At 47.2% G+C, this 15890-nt stretch overlaps 4 protein-coding genes across 4 annotated transcripts; 1 reads left to right on the top strand and 3 right to left on the bottom strand.

Moving 5' to 3' along the window:
* Positions 1-429: 429 nt before the first annotated feature.
* On the bottom strand, positions 430-1206 carry C8R40DRAFT_1068376 (uncharacterized protein; the record flags this gene model as incomplete). The annotated part of the gene is made up of 2 exons (XM_046226002.1): positions 430-1034; positions 1092-1206. The coding sequence occupies 2 exons, from the start codon at positions 1204-1206 to the stop codon at positions 430-432; spliced, it is 720 nt and encodes a 239-aa protein (XP_046087666.1).
* A 330-nt stretch (positions 1207-1536) lies between these two features.
* On the top strand, positions 1537-3199 carry C8R40DRAFT_1097664 (uncharacterized protein). Its single transcript, XM_046227783.1, has 10 exons — positions 1537-1612; positions 1692-1725; positions 1791-1864; positions 1927-1988; positions 2049-2191; positions 2316-2411; positions 2480-2560; positions 2621-2802; positions 2865-2919; positions 2972-3199. Exons 1-10 carry the CDS (start codon positions 1599-1601, stop codon positions 3020-3022), a joined length of 792 nt encoding a protein of 263 aa, XP_046087665.1. The 5' UTR covers positions 1537-1598; the 3' UTR covers positions 3023-3199.
* Positions 3200-3474: 275 nt separating this feature from the next.
* On the bottom strand, positions 3475-4698 carry C8R40DRAFT_1042057 (putative undecaprenyl diphosphate synthase-domain-containing protein; the record flags this gene model as incomplete). Its single annotated transcript, XM_046224051.1, has 6 exons — positions 3475-3627; positions 3709-3828; positions 3894-4002; positions 4062-4178; positions 4260-4402; positions 4465-4698. The coding sequence occupies 6 exons, from the start codon at positions 4696-4698 to the stop codon at positions 3475-3477; spliced, it is 876 nt and encodes a 291-aa protein (XP_046087664.1).
* A 14-nt stretch (positions 4699-4712) lies between these two features.
* On the bottom strand, positions 4713-9662 carry C8R40DRAFT_1097661 (uncharacterized protein). The gene is made up of 2 exons (XM_046227782.1): positions 9512-9662; positions 4713-9451 (listed from the first exon to the last, which is right to left on the bottom strand). The coding sequence occupies exon 2, from the start codon at positions 9357-9359 to the stop codon at positions 4995-4997; it is 4365 nt and encodes a 1454-aa protein (XP_046087663.1). The 5' UTR covers positions 9360-9451; positions 9512-9662; the 3' UTR covers positions 4713-4994.
* Positions 9663-15890: the final 6228 nt, after the last annotated feature.

Genomic DNA, 15890 nt, shown 5'->3' with positions numbered 1-15890 from the left:
AGGGAGGAAGTTTGGTGTCGACGATCGACAGGAAGGGTATTTTTGAAGGATGCCAGTTTCTGTATAGCCGACTAAGAGAACCAATTCTTGCTTCTTCTTTAGTGAACTGCCTGTCTTTTAAATTATGATCATGTTCTTGGATATTGGATAGCCTTTGAAAGACGAAAAAAGATGTAAGAATCGGAGTTTCCATGAGGTACTGAGTTCTAATTCCTCTTAGGTCCACTGCAGATAACACAAAATTTCGGCCACAACAAGCAAATCCTTATCGCACCAATTTGAATGGTAGAATATGTAACCTCAGGAATTTTAGTGTTGGTTCACTGTAGAAAAGGGCAAAAAAGGACTTTTGGTCTAAGTGCATGAATTAATTTTCAAATTACAATCACCCGACACCGATACCGAGTCCATTCCTAGTTTATACTGTAGTCAGCAACGATTTAGAGGTAGGCTGGGATATCTGGCGAGACATAGCAAGTTGAACTTTTTGTTCCAGGTTTCCAGACTAGTCGCAGTCACCAAGGGAGTGGCCATGGGAGACACGTGCGCGGGGCCGCCGGAAGACATGGGCAAATCAGTCAACGACAAGAAGAGAAAGACAGTATTGATCCAGTCTAGATCATCTTCGATGGTAGGATGCTGTCTCAACCTTGGGTCAAAGTATGGCCCCGTTTGAACCATTCCAAATTCCTTCTGTCTGCCCTCCAACAATGCTATGGTCTGCGACTGCAACTCTTGAACATCTTTAATGGTATCGAATATGTGTTTTCGAAAGTCAGCCGAGTCACCGAATCGACATACGAGGGAGCTGGTTTTGAAGACGGAACCAAGGAGTATTGTATTAGTAGGCGAGGGTCGCCATGAGACTTCCTTGACTTCCTGGACATGGGTTACTGTTTTACCATGCTCATTCTTGTGATAGACGACCACAGGCTCGAAGCCAATTTCATCGAAGAACAGTGAAAACCTGGTTGTGTCTGTCAATGGTCCAGGAAATTGCCATGCTATAGTGATTGCCATTTCGCCCTTTTTACCTGGGATAAGTCATCAGCGCTCAGCCTTGGGGCGACGGTACATATACTATCACTTACGTCCTCGACGATCGAGTTGATGACTTGTTGCAGCAATTGGACTGGCGAACGCGGTCATTCTGAGGAGGACAGTAAAGAAAAGGCAATGAACAAAGGTATTTTGTAGGAGGAGCATGGATGAGGGAGCTTCCTGTCAGTGCAAGATTAGTTGACATTGTAATTGTAAAGGACTAGCACATACAAGTTACAGCAACTGAACGCAGTCGAATTGAACTTGAGATGCACGTCGGTCAACCAATGAAAGGCGGATATGTATGTAGATACCAAGTGACTGCTGAAACTGATAGGTTCGACCCGCGAACCTAGTAGCCAATGCGTCGTTGGATTCAAGCTCCCCTGAGTTTGAGGACCGATGAACTGGGTTTGAGTGAAAGGGAGTACCAGAGTACTGACTACAGGCAAACAAAAGATACCGGACCGAGTTTCACCGATGCCGAATCCGTCGCTGTTCATCGACATCTTGGGTTCATCTTGCGACGTTCAACTTTTCAGCAACTTCATCCTATAATGAGCTGGTCAGGGTGTGTCAATATTTCCTCCACCTCATCTGCTTTGCCCATACTCATATATCTGCGAAATTTAATGTTAAATCCTCATCAGTTTCAAGAAATCGGTGAACCGAGCAGGAACCACTGTGAATTTCGATCCCGTACTCCCGCCTTACTTCAATTCAATTTTCAATTTTACGGTGTCATACAGCTCCTTCAAAAAACTGGGCAAATTGAGCGTACGGTGGACCGGGAGTTTACCGACGAGGAAGCCAAATATCGGACGTGTGTCCCTACATCTCCAATACACCTCATCTCAGTGAACTAAGTCAATGTCGCTTCTTCAGATATGAGAAAGAATGTCAAGCACTACAGAAGGACAGCAAAGCATACTGGGATGCGATGAAAGGTGCGTCCAGAAGTCACATATAATCTCAGCATACAGGCATGTCTAATAGGTTATACACAGCGATGACTGCGGCACAAACCCATATAGCAGAAACCCTGGAAATCTTCTACGGATCCGCAGATCGAACATCTGAAGGTGCAATGTCAGGTCATGCGTATAAGAGATCCGTAGATGATTTGGACGGAGGGTTTGGTCGTGAACTGGTCAGTCAGATTCTTCAATAATCATGATGAATACGATGAATATGATAAACGCGACTCGCAATATTTAAGCTTGATGTGCTCTTGACAACTCCTTTGACTCGAAATACTCAACTCTTTTACGTAGGACCTACCCTACCGCACGGCGATATCTGAACCTCTAGGGAAGATGTGTGCATACTTCCCAACTGTGAATGAACATATTGCGAAGCGGAACAAGAAGGTACGCACTTCCCGTCCTATGATGTACTTTCACCTGATTACATGCTCTTCATCACATTCATCACTCAGCTCCTCGATTACGACGCAGCACGAAGCAGGCTGAGAAAACTCATCGACAAGCCTAGCGAGGATCCTACGAAGCTTCCCAAGGTGTGGTTTTGCTGATCAACCTATATCACTTTCTTACATGTCGTACATTTCTCCCTCAAGGCTCAACAGGAGCACGACGACGCAAAAGAAGTTTTCGACATGCTGAACGACCAACTCATTGCAGAGCTACCACAGCTGCTCGACCTACGGGTGCCTTACTTTGATCCAAGCTTCGAAGCTATGATTCGCATGCAATCTAAATTCGCTGAAGAAGGATATGAAAAGCTCAGCGGAGTACAGAGGTGTGTTATGCATATTGTGCACCTGTTTAACCCACCACTGAATGTCGGACTTGATCTTCCAGATATTTCGATGACAGTGTCAGAGATGACTATGCAGCTGGACAATTGGACGCTCAGGTTACCCGTTCCTCCTTCAGGACTAAATCTCGTTACTGATTTTTACATCTAGGTAGAAGGAGTGCTCCAAGAGATGCGTGAGCTTTCGATATGTGGTGCTTAATTACAGAAACTACATTGAGGCTATTTGAGGGCACTGCGATCACCTGTTGGAATGCACAATTTATATCAAACTGTACTATCTTTACGGGGGACTTTACTTTAGACCTTTCGGTCAATAGATCTTTTGTAGCAACACCCACGGAACAATATCATTAAGCCACTAGTACTATCTACCCATTGCTCCTCCGCCCAAAGCACTTAATCGTCATCAGAGCCATCACGCGTTTCGATTACCAGTAAGTGTACAACAGGAGGATCTGAACGAATTCTGCAAACATGTGCACTGGAAAGACTTCAGGTGAGTTTCCAATTATGAGATACAACACACAACGATCATTTTCATGTAATTCAAAGGAATCACTGCATCCAAGTTTGTGAGAATAAAATATCAGGATTGATATTGAAATTTGTCCCAAACATCCTTCCAGCTCGGTCTTGGAGAGAACAAGGTCATCATCTATTTCGAGAATGGCTATCCCTAAGCCAGACATCTTGTCTGCGGAACCACACTGATCTCTGCCACTCCAAAATAATAGGCACAAAATCAAATAATCCGAAATCAGGCCAGTAGGTGTTACTGAAATGTAGCTGAGTATTTTCGCAACACTATACACGTAAGAGTTGTGTAAGTTGTATGATGAAACACGAAAAGAAAGAAGCCAAGCGAACGACGCAGGGACCACTAACCTGCCATAGCATGAAGTCACTCAGACGCTTCACCCCACTCGTACGCACAAGGATGTCTAGCGGTGGGCTGCCTTGTTTGACGGACATTAAATGCGAATTGATGGTATCCTCCGATATCTCCTCAATAGGATCATTTCTACGCGAATGAGAGTCAAGCACTATGTTTTGTGACACAAGGAAGAAACGCACGACATGAAATCGTTCGCAGGCGCTAGTACTTCTCGAATACAATCTTCTACTGCCGTGGTTATCTCGTCTCGCGAGGAATAGGGCATACAGACGTTGAGAATCGAGCTGAGGTAGTTGTTCAGTGAGATTACGAACAGCCGAGGAAGAATTATGGTGAAGCTCACCGATTATTTCCTTCCGTCAATTCTTCCGCCTTTCGAACTGCAGCTTGTACACTCTCCGGAAACAAACTCCTCCTTCCTATGACATTCAACTTGACACCGTATTCTTGTAGTAGATCACTGAGAACAAATGTGTAAGGGTCAATATTACGGTGTTTGCTCGAAGATAGGTCGAAAGGTCGAACACGCCCATGCACTCACCCATGGGAGCACAATTCCATTAACTTGCTCTCAGCTAGCTGCATAAGAGCGGTCACCTCCTCCTGAGGCCTCTTGAAGTTGTCTATCGCAAAAGCATACACCGACACACAGCGGATGTTCAGGCGGAGACATATCTCTAATACCTTCCATTAAAGCGAGACGGGTCATTCGTAAACGTGGATAGCAAAGATAGCACGAAACTCACCCTTCTTAATGCCAAATATCCATCTCCATGTCCTTCTTGCACCAGTTTTCCCTTACCCCTTGCGTATCTCCGGTTCCCGTCCATGACGAAGCCAACGTGTCGGGGAATTGATCCAGCAGCTAGTATGTGGAGGAGAGAACGCTGAGCCAGCCGCGTTATCCGAAGTTTCGCTAAAATCCATTGAAAAGGATACAGGATAGAAAGAAGGAAAACCAAGGTAAATGGCTTTGCCATGTGAAGAATAAGCGCTGGCCACGTTCATCCCTCTTTGAATTTCGATCTTTTGACAATTAATATTTGAATGCCTAACTGTATCACGTTGCAGAAATAGATACGTATGTTCAATTGACGACGAAAGTACGACGCCCGTCAGACACTAATGTACAGGTACTAACAAGAGCTTAAGTTAGAATGTGTTGCAGCTTCAACGAGAAAAGAAGAGTTCGAATAGTAAACGAACTCCTGGAGGGTTCCGGATTAGCCACAAGTCACAACCAGAAGGGATGAGCCTTGCGCTGACCAAAAAAAACTTAGTAGCTCAGGCGGTCCATAAGGGAGTTCTTTGCAGGTTGCTGGTGACGTTGACCAGGACCGAGATGAGAATGTGAATTATAGCTAGTTCCACCTCGTCCCCGTCCTCGTCCCCGTCCACGCCCATACCCTCGTACCGCCTGTCCGCTATGGCCTTTGAAAGTACCCTCGTAGCTGGAACCAGCCATCCGGGAAAGTAGTGGAGCCTTGTCAGCAGAGCCAGGGTCCAACAGTTTCTGGCGCTTGTTTGGGAGTTCAGGAGGTTGGGATTGATGATGAAAGGGAGGCGAAAGTCGTCTATTATCGAGAACCCAATCGTTGCGGTCATAAGAAGAAGAATAAAAGCCTTCTGATGTACCTCCCGAGGCATCATATCCATTTGAAAGGCGGGACTCGAGGGATGTAGGTATATCATTATAGGTGGGGGAGGAGTTCGGCGGGGAAAGACTTTCGTTGTACGCTTCGACCGAATGTTCAGAATCCGGATAGGAAGTGCGCCTCGAATTCTTGTAGCCATTTCGGCTGATAGACTCGGCCTGATGACTGTAATGATCTTGTCTAAAAGGCGGAGTGTCTCTCCTATCGTCATCCACACGAGAACGTTTCCTCCCAGTATGTGTCACAGGTGGAGACCTGGACCTAGATTTGAAAGTAGCTCGATTCGGCGGAGTATTGGTACGACCTCTGCCTCCGCCTCTTCGTATATCTTGGCCATTGCTATTAGATGGTCGACCAGAGTCAAGACCATATCCCAGAAAAGTAGAATTACCTCGACGATTCGGGCGAGAAGGAGAACGTTCACGTTGATCAGGAGAGGAAGAAAGTCGTCGGTCACGTTGAGTTTGTTCTCTATGTGAAAAAGGACTACCAATCGCCGAAGGTGGCGATCGAGGAATAAATGGTGATCCCTCCAAACTCATATGTCGACCAGAACCGATCGAATTAGGCGATGGGGAGTTATGATTGTGCCCTCTTCGACCAGACCGCGCTATATATTCAGAAGCAGAATCAGGTATACGAACATTAGCCCAACCTCCATCATTAGGTGCAATGGGGGAAAGTGAACGAATTGGGGCAGACATTTGAGAAACGGGCGAGGCAACTGCATTGGGACCAGCCCGAGAGACAGGACGATTCTGCGATTCTGATAGCGCAGTTGCAGGAGGTGGGCATACTGAGGTGTTAGGGGCAGTTAGGTTGCCCTGGGAAGTTGGGTGAGTCTGTGAGTTTGATGGTGCAGGTGCAGAAGGAGGTCGCCTAAAAGCACCGGTGACTAGACGAGCCTGAGAAGTTGGTTCTTGCAATGGCGCAGGAGCACTTGTTGAGGTAAGAGTAGGATTGTTTGCTGGTTGTTTGAGAAGAGAAGGAACACTGATGACACCTTTTGCTGAAGTTGACCTTGCTTTAGCCACATTGGGAGCTATGGGTGTGTAACCCAGTCCTGCTCCGGAAGCATCACCAGGAATGTATTCTGAAGAGTTCCTTGATTGATTACCAACCCTACTATGACCTTCCGCAGCGGGAGGCAAGACTTGTGGATTGCTAGTTGCCTCCAACAGTGGTGTAGAAAGATCGGGCGTAGGATGGGATACAACAGGGATCGTCATTTTGGCTGGTGAGCGTAGGCATTTCATTGAATCTCTGTCATCATCTTCATTCTTGAACATCGGTATATCATACTCTGGTTTCGACTTCCTTATGGCTAGCTTTCTTTCTCTCCAATTTGCATTTGAATCAGAGCTGGTGGAGTTATCCATCCCTGCTCCCGCTCCCTTTACGACAAACCGCATATTCGCGGCCCGTACCTCCGGAGATTTAGGTGCTGAACTTTGGAGGAGGATGTTCCCGGCATCAGTTGAATTGGTGTGAAGGATGGGAGAATTCGAACTTCTCGAAACGCTACCGTCAATGAGCCCCAGAGAGATATTATTTCTAGGAGAATGAGGATAGTTGCTGACACTAGTCCGATGATCAGGATTCAATGGCATGGATTGGGTCGTAGGGTTCTGACGAACCCCGGAGGCAGCAGTCGGAAGGGTGACCTTGCTTGCTATCAAGGAAGGCGATTCAGTCGGACCAAGAGGTACATTCCCAGAAACAGGCTGTTGCTGCGCAAGCGCTTCCGCTTTCCTCGCCTTTTGTCGCTGTTTTTTCGTCAATTTCGGTACAGTCTGATTTGCAATAACATTAGGAGTCGTCGGGATGGAGGAAAAAAGTTGAGGTCTGGATGGAACCGAGGACTTGGGCAGGGCTGACGGGTTAAAAGGCCTGGTGGAGGTGGAGGTGAAGGTTGGCGATACAACTGAGGGAATACTTGGGATGATCGGTACACTTGGCAAACCTATATTACCAACGGGGGTCGCGCGTTGGCTACCAAGCTTTCTACCAGCCTGCGATTGTTGCAGTGCTTCACGCCTCCGTTGTTGCTCATCAATCGCTGCTTGCTTCCATGCCTGTGCCTGCTCTTGTTCCTGCTCGAGTTTCAATCTAAGCTTTTGCTCCCGTTCTTCAATAGCTTTCTTCCTCAGCTGAGCTTCGACGAGCTCTTTCTCCGCAGCTAGGTTTGCAGCTTCGCATTTCTGTTTTTCTTCCTCTAAAGTATCACAGCGTGCTCCTTCGGCAGCAGCCATGTCGCTCTGACGGCGTTCGTTCTCCTCTTTGCGTCTCCGGTCCTCTTGCTCAGCCTCGAGCCTTTGTCTTTCTTGTTCCGCTGCCTGACGTTGGCGAGTCTCCTCGGCTTGTTTGTACTCCTCTCTTTGTCTGTTCTTATCCTTCATGACTCTCTCCATCTGCATCTCCTTTTCTTCTCTTGCTCTGCGTGCGGTGTTCTCGATCGTCTTGAGCTTCTCAATCCAGGCATCGGCTTTTTCAAGAGAGTCGAGAGAGTCAAGAGCAGAGGTTGAGGCGTCAATGCTGAAATTGAAGGAGGAGTTCACCGATAAGGAATCGGTAGCATCGACCAAGGCAGCAGGAGCATGAGATGTCGGCGGGTCGTGGGCAGTGATGCATGAAGGACCACTCATGATTACATGATTGACATCGTTCGTGAGGTTGAAGAACCTTGCCACCGGTCCCCGCTTCTTCTTATTTCCTCGTTCCTGCGCTTCATTTGCCGACTTCTCCTTCTTCTGGTCCTCTATCTTCTCTTGCGCCTCTTCCCTTCTCTCTTTTGCCTCTCTCACCTCTCCTGCTTTCTTTTCCCTTGCTTGTAATTCTTTCTCCGCCTTGGCCTTTGCCTCTTTCGTCAACCTCAACCGCTGTTGCTCCTCATCAATCCACCCACCAATCCTCTCTGTAGCTTCCTTCATTTCTGCGATACCTTTCGCGTGCTTAGTTTCGTAGGCTGCTAGGATCTTCATGCTCGTTTCCACAAGGGAAATGGCCTTGTCCGCTGTCTCGTGCGAGTCCTTCCCAGCCTCCAAAGAATCAACTAATGTGGAAGATGCTGTTTGAGTGAGTTTTAAAGATTCCTGCGCAAGATTCTGTGCACGGCTGGCGCATTCGAAAGCAGATGCTAGTTTAGCAGATGCTTGCGCAATTGTCTCAGAGGATTCCGAGCTCAGGTCATGGAATGTGGATAACAAACGAGAATGTATTTCGTTAAGAGCCGCAAACGAAGGGCCAAATGATGTTGGCGTCGGGGCAGAAGATGAGGAAGAGTCGCCTTGGGTCAACGACGAAAAATTCAAGTGGTCCTTGGATGGAATATGAACAGCTGCTCTAGCCAATTCAGATTTTACAACAAAGGGGGAAGGAGGCTGCTGCGGACTTTGTGGGGTGGACATGGGATACGTGAGATCAATATGAGAAGAATTCGACGCGCATGAACTGGCTCGAGAGATTGTTGATTGGAAAGGAATAGAGGGAAGGTCAGAGGGAGGTTTGGATATAGGGATTGAAGATGAAGGCAATGATACAACTTCATCAACAGCATTATTGCCAGTAGAAGTACCAACAACTGACTGGGAGACGGTTGTGGAGTTCATAGAGTCCACTGGACGGACAGACGGTAAAACAAATGGAAATCGTTGACCAAAAATATCCACTTTAGGCCCATATTGAACAGGCACAGATGTGACTTGTTCATTGTTCCCTAGAGTTTGAAATAAAGTGCGCCTAGATGGCACAGATGATATGGCGACCGAAGAAGTGTCCACCTCTGCTGCGGTTGGCACGGAAGTAGACCCTTGCGACACATCTATGTCATGGGTCTGCGTGGAATGATCCTGATCATCGTATTCGTTGGAATCCGAAGTCTTCACAGAAGACAATCGTTTCAAGAGTGAGATTTGGTTGTCTGACTGACTTTTCCCTATAGATTGAAATTGGAACCCGGAGAAATTTGGTGATGCTGTATTTCCCATGATATAATCGTGTTCTCTTCTTCTTCTTACGGAAAGAGAAGCTCCCGGTGCTAGCTTACGGTAGCACCTGGTAGCACGATTCTGTGTCGAAACTGCACAAAAGATGTGAGATGGGAACACGAATTTACACAAGACAAAGGAAGATTTCTGACACTGTGTGTGCTTGGAGCAGCAGGTTTTATGGAGGTTCTGGATGATACACGATGATAGTTCGTGGTTCGGGAACAAAGAAGACGGGCGCCAGTTTGAATTAAGGTTAATCTGAGCATTATGGTTAGAATAGACGCCAGAAAGCGCCAGAACTTCTCAATTGCACTTCTCTTGAACGCCAACATTGCCTGAACGATATGGTCTCGTGGAATCAAGGACCTAGATAAATAAATAGATAGATACACGGGGCCGCCCGAAGGTGTGGTCTCAGACCGGAACAGCCGGTCTCGATGGACCAACCTAGTGAAGTATCTTCTACAAGAACAATTCCAACATTTCTCGGAGGATAGCGTCAATCAATGCCATTCAAAAACCCCAATGCAACTCTTTCTTTACAGTGAAACTGACTGACCACAGTGGATTACTTATGGAAGCTCAGAACGATGCAAGGGGACTGATGGGTGTGCCCTCGCTCAACCGTGATAGGCTTCGTCAAAACATTAAAGAATTTAGGTTTGATACCTTTTTCTTCGACCACCATCATCTTGCTTTTTCCCACGCTAAACAGCTGAACGCTGGGGAGAAAAAAAGACCTCGATAGTGGGTAACGTAGAGCAAAATCGAAGAAACCTTATCACGTACCGAGCGAAAAAAGGGCAAACGAAAGTTCTATCACAAAAGCAAGCATGTCGTCGCCACCAGAGACGGACAAGCGAGGCCTCTCCGCATTGACAAATCAAGAACAGGGAGCGCTGTCGACCGAAGGCTTTGACGGCCCTGCGAATGGGGCTTTGCAGACGGAGTGGACTGTTGGTGAGGACCGAGGCTCAGAAGACAAGCAAGGCCCTGCGGGAAGCAAGGAGACCGATGATAGGAGAGCTACACCCGAGGCGAAGACAGTGGGAGAAGGCTTGGTGAAGGACGGTGGTCACGAAGAAGACACAAGCTCGAGTGTTGAAGGCGGCAGAAGGGTTGGCGAGAGCTTCAATGGGTCCGCGGACACTGCTGGGACTGTGGTGGAGTCGCCGAAAAAGACAAAGAAAAAGGCTGGGGCGCAGGCAGCGCCAAAGGCGAAGGCGAGAACAGCGCGAAAGTCGGAAGTGGGGGGGGAGAAGGGCACATCGGACGTGAAGCAAAAACCGCGGACGCGTGGATCGACCGCCTCTCCGGCAGCCAGGACGCTTCCCTCAACAATGTCAGCAGCAACAATAGACCACGATGAGTCCGGGGACGAACCTTTAGCAACATCACTGCTTCTCTCTCCTATGTCGGAGGCGCCGGAGGCTACTGTGGATCCACTAGGTAATGCGACGATGGAAGCGCGTGTGGAGAAGGAGTATGGTATTGATTTGGATATGAGCTCAGTCTCGAAGGTTGTCCAGGTGGCGAGCAAACTTAAGAAAACCACTATCGCGGTTGGGGGATGGCAGATGGAGATGCGGAATGCGTTCCGGGACGAGACATCAACTCTGCGTCAAGATCTCAGCAAGCTAGAGGAGCGAGTGGCTAGAGCGGAAAAAGGCCGGGCTGGTAGCGAAAAAGTGGGGGAGTTTGTTCTGCGACCGGAGCTGGTGCTGCTCAAGAGCAGGGTGCAGAACGTCGAAAAGGTGGCATTGAAGATGCCGACTGGGAGCGAGATTGACGGAAGGCTGGCAGTGGCACTAAAGGGAGTAAAGGAGGACATCGCTGAGACATGCGGCGGGATACACGGGGAGATGAGGGCCTTGCGAGGGATTGTGAAGAATGATGTGAAGGTTGTCAGCAAGGAGGGAAGGGATGAGGGCAGAGCAGTGCGTGCGGAGTTGAAGGTCGAGATCCAGCGAGTGACTGCAGTTATGAAGGAGAGTCTCAAAGAGATGCAGGGGCGACTGAGGCAGGAAATGGAGAGTAAGTGTAACGAGCAGAAGAAAAAAGCGGAGGCGTACACAGCAAAGGTGGAGGATGTTGTAAAGGATTTGGTGGCGAGAATTGAAGTCCTGGAGAGGCAGAATCGAGAGCTGGAGGGCAAGAACAGAGACCTTGAGCGCAGGGTTGAAAGGGTGGCACAAGAAAAGAGGCAGGAAGAGGAGGCACAGGTGGAGAGGATGTCGGAAAGGGCGAGAGAAGTTATGGGTTATGGGGCACAGAGAAAGAGGCTGGGGGAGGATGAAATGGTGTATGAAGGCCGTAGTGGGAAGTTCCCGCGTGGTAACGGCGCGGAGTCAGTGCATGATATGGGCGGCAGGGGTAGTGAATGGAGCAATGATAACCGAGGGAGTGGTCAGAAGGACTATCGACGGAATGATTCTCACACTCGTGGAAGCTATCAGCATGATCAAGGGTATGGGGCACCACCACCACGTCTCGCACAACCACCGGCATTTGCACCAACCGCCCCAGCTAAGGACAAGCAGGACTTGAAGTTGGCCATCGGGGTGTTTCGAGGGCAGTATGCTACGGCCGGCGTGGGTGATCAGATTGCGCTCATTGCAAAATCTGTTCCAAGAAGTGTCATTCCTGGGGATGTAAGGAGAGATGAGTACCGGTTCGGGGTCTTGGTCATGACATTCCGGTCATATAACGAGAGGGACGCATTTACCAAGGAATGGAGCGCAGGTTATAAAAACTCGCTGAGTGAGCGGGAAGGATTGAAGCTCCGGGGTATAGGGGAGGATTTTTAGAGGGGGCTGGGGGTCTCTCGCAGGTCAATGAGGTTGAATCTGAACAAACAGAAGCGGGGGTAGATAGTTTCAAAATATATACTGAGGTAAACTTCGCCTCTTGGAATGTTCATGGAGACCTTATTGTAAAGATGCTCAGCCCAGATTTTAAGATGCTTATAGGGGAGTATGATGTTATTGGTTTGCAGGAAACACATCTATGTCCTGAGGAGGAAGATGCTATGGCAAAGCTTCAAGGGTATCAATTCTTTGCTCAGTCAAGGAAGGCAGCTGAGCCATGGGAGCATCAGCATGGAGGAGTGTGCGCATTTGTACGGAATAACATCCAGGTCAAGAAATCAAGCCTATCTGTGCCAGACATTCTGGTACTGGATTTGGGCACAACATGGCTTATTGTGGCATATGTACTGCCAGCGTCTTCAAAGTATACTCACTTTTCGGAAATTGCCCCAGAGGAGAACCTCTGGACTATTATCAGGCTGTGTCGGTTGTCAAATAAACCTGTGATAGTGATGATGGACTTGAATGGTCGGATTGGGTCTAACATTCCGATATATACACACAGACCAAGAGTATCAAGTGATGCCATAGAGAATGCACGGGGTCGGGCTTTCATGCAGGTATGTTCTCAGGAACATATGTCAGTGATAAATGGGACTGCGCTGGAGGTCAACAAACCGGGTGCCTACACATCACATCAGCACAATGGGAAGGCTGTGGTTGACTACTGTGTAGTGTCAAATGACATGGTGAATGCAGTAAAGCATATGAGAGTACATGGTAATCCAAAGCAGGAGGAAGATAGGTGGTCAGATCATTCTATGCTCTCAATGGCAGTGGAGTTGTCACTCACACCCAAGGCCAGTGCAGTGAAGGGGCAGGGGAAAATGACATTCAAAATACAGCCTCTACATGAACCTACAGATATACTTTATAACAAAATTCTGGCAAGTGCTCTATCGGAAGAAGAGGCATTGAAACAATACTATGGGGATTTCTACTATGCCAACGATCCAGTCACAGTATATACAGATGGGTCATGTCTGGGTGGGGGAACTGATTCTGCACAAGCTGGTGCTGGAATATGTTATGGCCTGAACTCAAGGAGGAATCAAAGTGTGCGAGTACCAGGACCTGGAAGACAAACAAATAATAGGGCAGAGTCATATTCAGTGTACTTAGTCCTATTTGAAATGGATCCAAAGAGGCCACTGATAATATACACAGACTCAGAGTATATTATTAGGCAATGCTGCTACTGGGCTGGCCGCCACTTGGCCACGGGGTGGAATATACCAAATGGCGATATACTCAAGGACATCACACTTCTACTTAAAGAGAGAGCAGCTTCAACCAGATTTGTATGGGTCAAAGGCCACAGTGGAAACCAGAATAATGATGAGGCAGATAATTTAGCCAAGAAGGGTGCTACAATGGATTTGCCAGGCAATTATAGGCCACTCAAAGAGGTACCATGGAAGTGTAACACCTCCTGCCTAGTACCACTAGAAGGGGACAAGGTCTCAAGTGCTCTACCCAAAGATGTAGGGGGGGAGAGAAAAGCAGGGGTTGAAGATGTGAGACAGGGTGAAGTATCACACAGAGGAAGGTCAAAAGTTGCAAAAATTCAGGAGGATAACCTAAAGAAGTTACAAAACTGCAAAACTATTGCACAGTTCTGGTCCTTATATATCAACTGGATGGATGGCAAAGCAAAGGAAATGGAAGTGACCATGGAACAGTTGCTTAGGGAATTCCGGTCACGCATGCAGAGCCCAGTCATTATCCCACCAAATTTAGATGCAAAGTATCTGGCACTGTGGAAGCAATGGGAAGCAATGATACCAGAAAAAAATGTGGATACAACTGAGCAGAAATTCTTTAGCCGTGCAATACAGGAGGAGGAGATTGAGGAAGCAAAGGCACATATTGCAATGAAGAACCTAGACAGCTCTGTAGGTGTGGACCAGGTGGATTATAAACTGATTATGAAGATCCCAAATGAGAATTGTGTGAAGTTGTTGAACCACTGTATAGAGAACAGGACTGCTCCATCGGCATGGCTAGTTGCATTGGTAGTGGGCATACTGAAACGGGGGAAGGAGGCAGATGACCCTTCAAGCTATAGACTGGTGGTGCTAGAGTGTTGCTTTCTGAAAATGCTCACATTAATTATTGACAGAAGGTTGAGGGAATATGCAGAGCACCAGGATTTACTGCCATCAACCCAGAATGGGTTTCGGCCAGGTTATCGAACTACAAATAATCCATTTATTCTCAAGACCATGGTTGACACAGCTAAGGCAATAGGAAAGCCATTATATGTTGCATACATGGATTGGACGCATGCCTTCCCACTAACAAATAGACCAATGATGTGGATGAAGCTGAATAAAATGGGCATCAGGGGACCACTGATTGATTGGCTGCGGCTGATGTACCAAAAGTTGGGAAATGTGGTTCAGGTGGCAGATTCCTTCTCAGAGGCATTTACTTCAAATATTGGAGCTTGGACTGGGGACCCAGGAACACCTATGCTATTCAATCTAGCAATTGCAGACTTCAGACTTAGTGAGCACCCAGGGGATGTGGTATTATATGACAAAGTGGTCAACCATACAGAACAGGCAGATGATGTATTGATGACTACAATGTGCCCTACAAGCTTCCAATCCAAACTCAACCAATTTGGAGAATATTCTGCACAGACTGGATTTATTGCGTCAGTTCCAAAGTGTGTTTATGCAGTGTATGGAAAGGAGGAGACAGAGGGCTTGCCATTTACTCTGTATGGCAAAAGGTTGAAAAAGAAGAAAGAGATGAAGTACATGGGAATCTGGCACCAGACAACAGGAGTTGACATGTATCAGCAGCAGTACAAGGAGAGTGCTGAGAAAGCAAAAAAGACTGCAGGAGCAGTACTACATGCAAAAGTGTTTGTGGGGAAAAATATTCCAATATGGGACTTATGGTTGCTGTACATGGGCAGGGTTGATCCCTATTTGAAAAATGGAGCAGAAGTGATAGTGGACATTTATGATGTAAGAAGAAAGCAATTAGAGAGTGTACAGCATTACTTCATTAGGAGGATGTTGGGACTGAACGATAAATCAATGGTGGCACTATTATTCTCTGAAACAGGCCTATGGCCAATTCGATATCGAAGAATTATTCTGTTCCTGAAGAATCTGAAGTACTTGGTGCAGTTGAAGAGAGACCACTTAGCATGGAAGGCATGCAGACAAGCATATGAACTAGCAGAGCAGGGGAAAAACTCAGTCTTTATGGAAATGGTACAAGTGTTAGACAGGCTACCTCACAGGGTGGTATGGAATATACCAAGATTCAAGGACTTGACTGTGCAACACATTGATGGGGTAATGGAGAGGGTAAAGAAATCAATGGAGAAAGACATTCAAGAAAAGGTGGACACATCAAACAAGACAAGGGATGTGCTGAGAGATAGAAGAGAGTATGACAAGAAGACAAAAAAAATGGTTATAAAGACCATGGCTTTTAGACACTACTTGAGGATTCCAATAGGTGAACATAGAAGATCCTTGATTGATATGGTAACAAGCAACCACAAATTAGCAGTGGAGAGATTAAGGTGGGCAGAGAGGAACAAACCAATGGTGCAGCATGATAAAAGACTGTGTAGAATGTGTAGGGAAAAAGTGGAAGATGGGGCACATGTTTTGTTTGAATGCAGCAACAGCTG

This window comes from Lentinula edodes, assembly GCF_021015755.1.
Source record: "Lentinula edodes strain Le(Bin) 0899 ss11 chromosome Unknown C8R40scaffold_12, whole genome shotgun sequence".
In the NCBI taxonomy this organism is placed as follows: Eukaryota; Fungi; Basidiomycota; class Agaricomycetes; order Agaricales; family Omphalotaceae; genus Lentinula; species Lentinula edodes.
The sequence above is the reverse complement of the archived record's forward strand: the minus strand, read 5'-3'. Positions and strand labels throughout refer to the sequence as shown.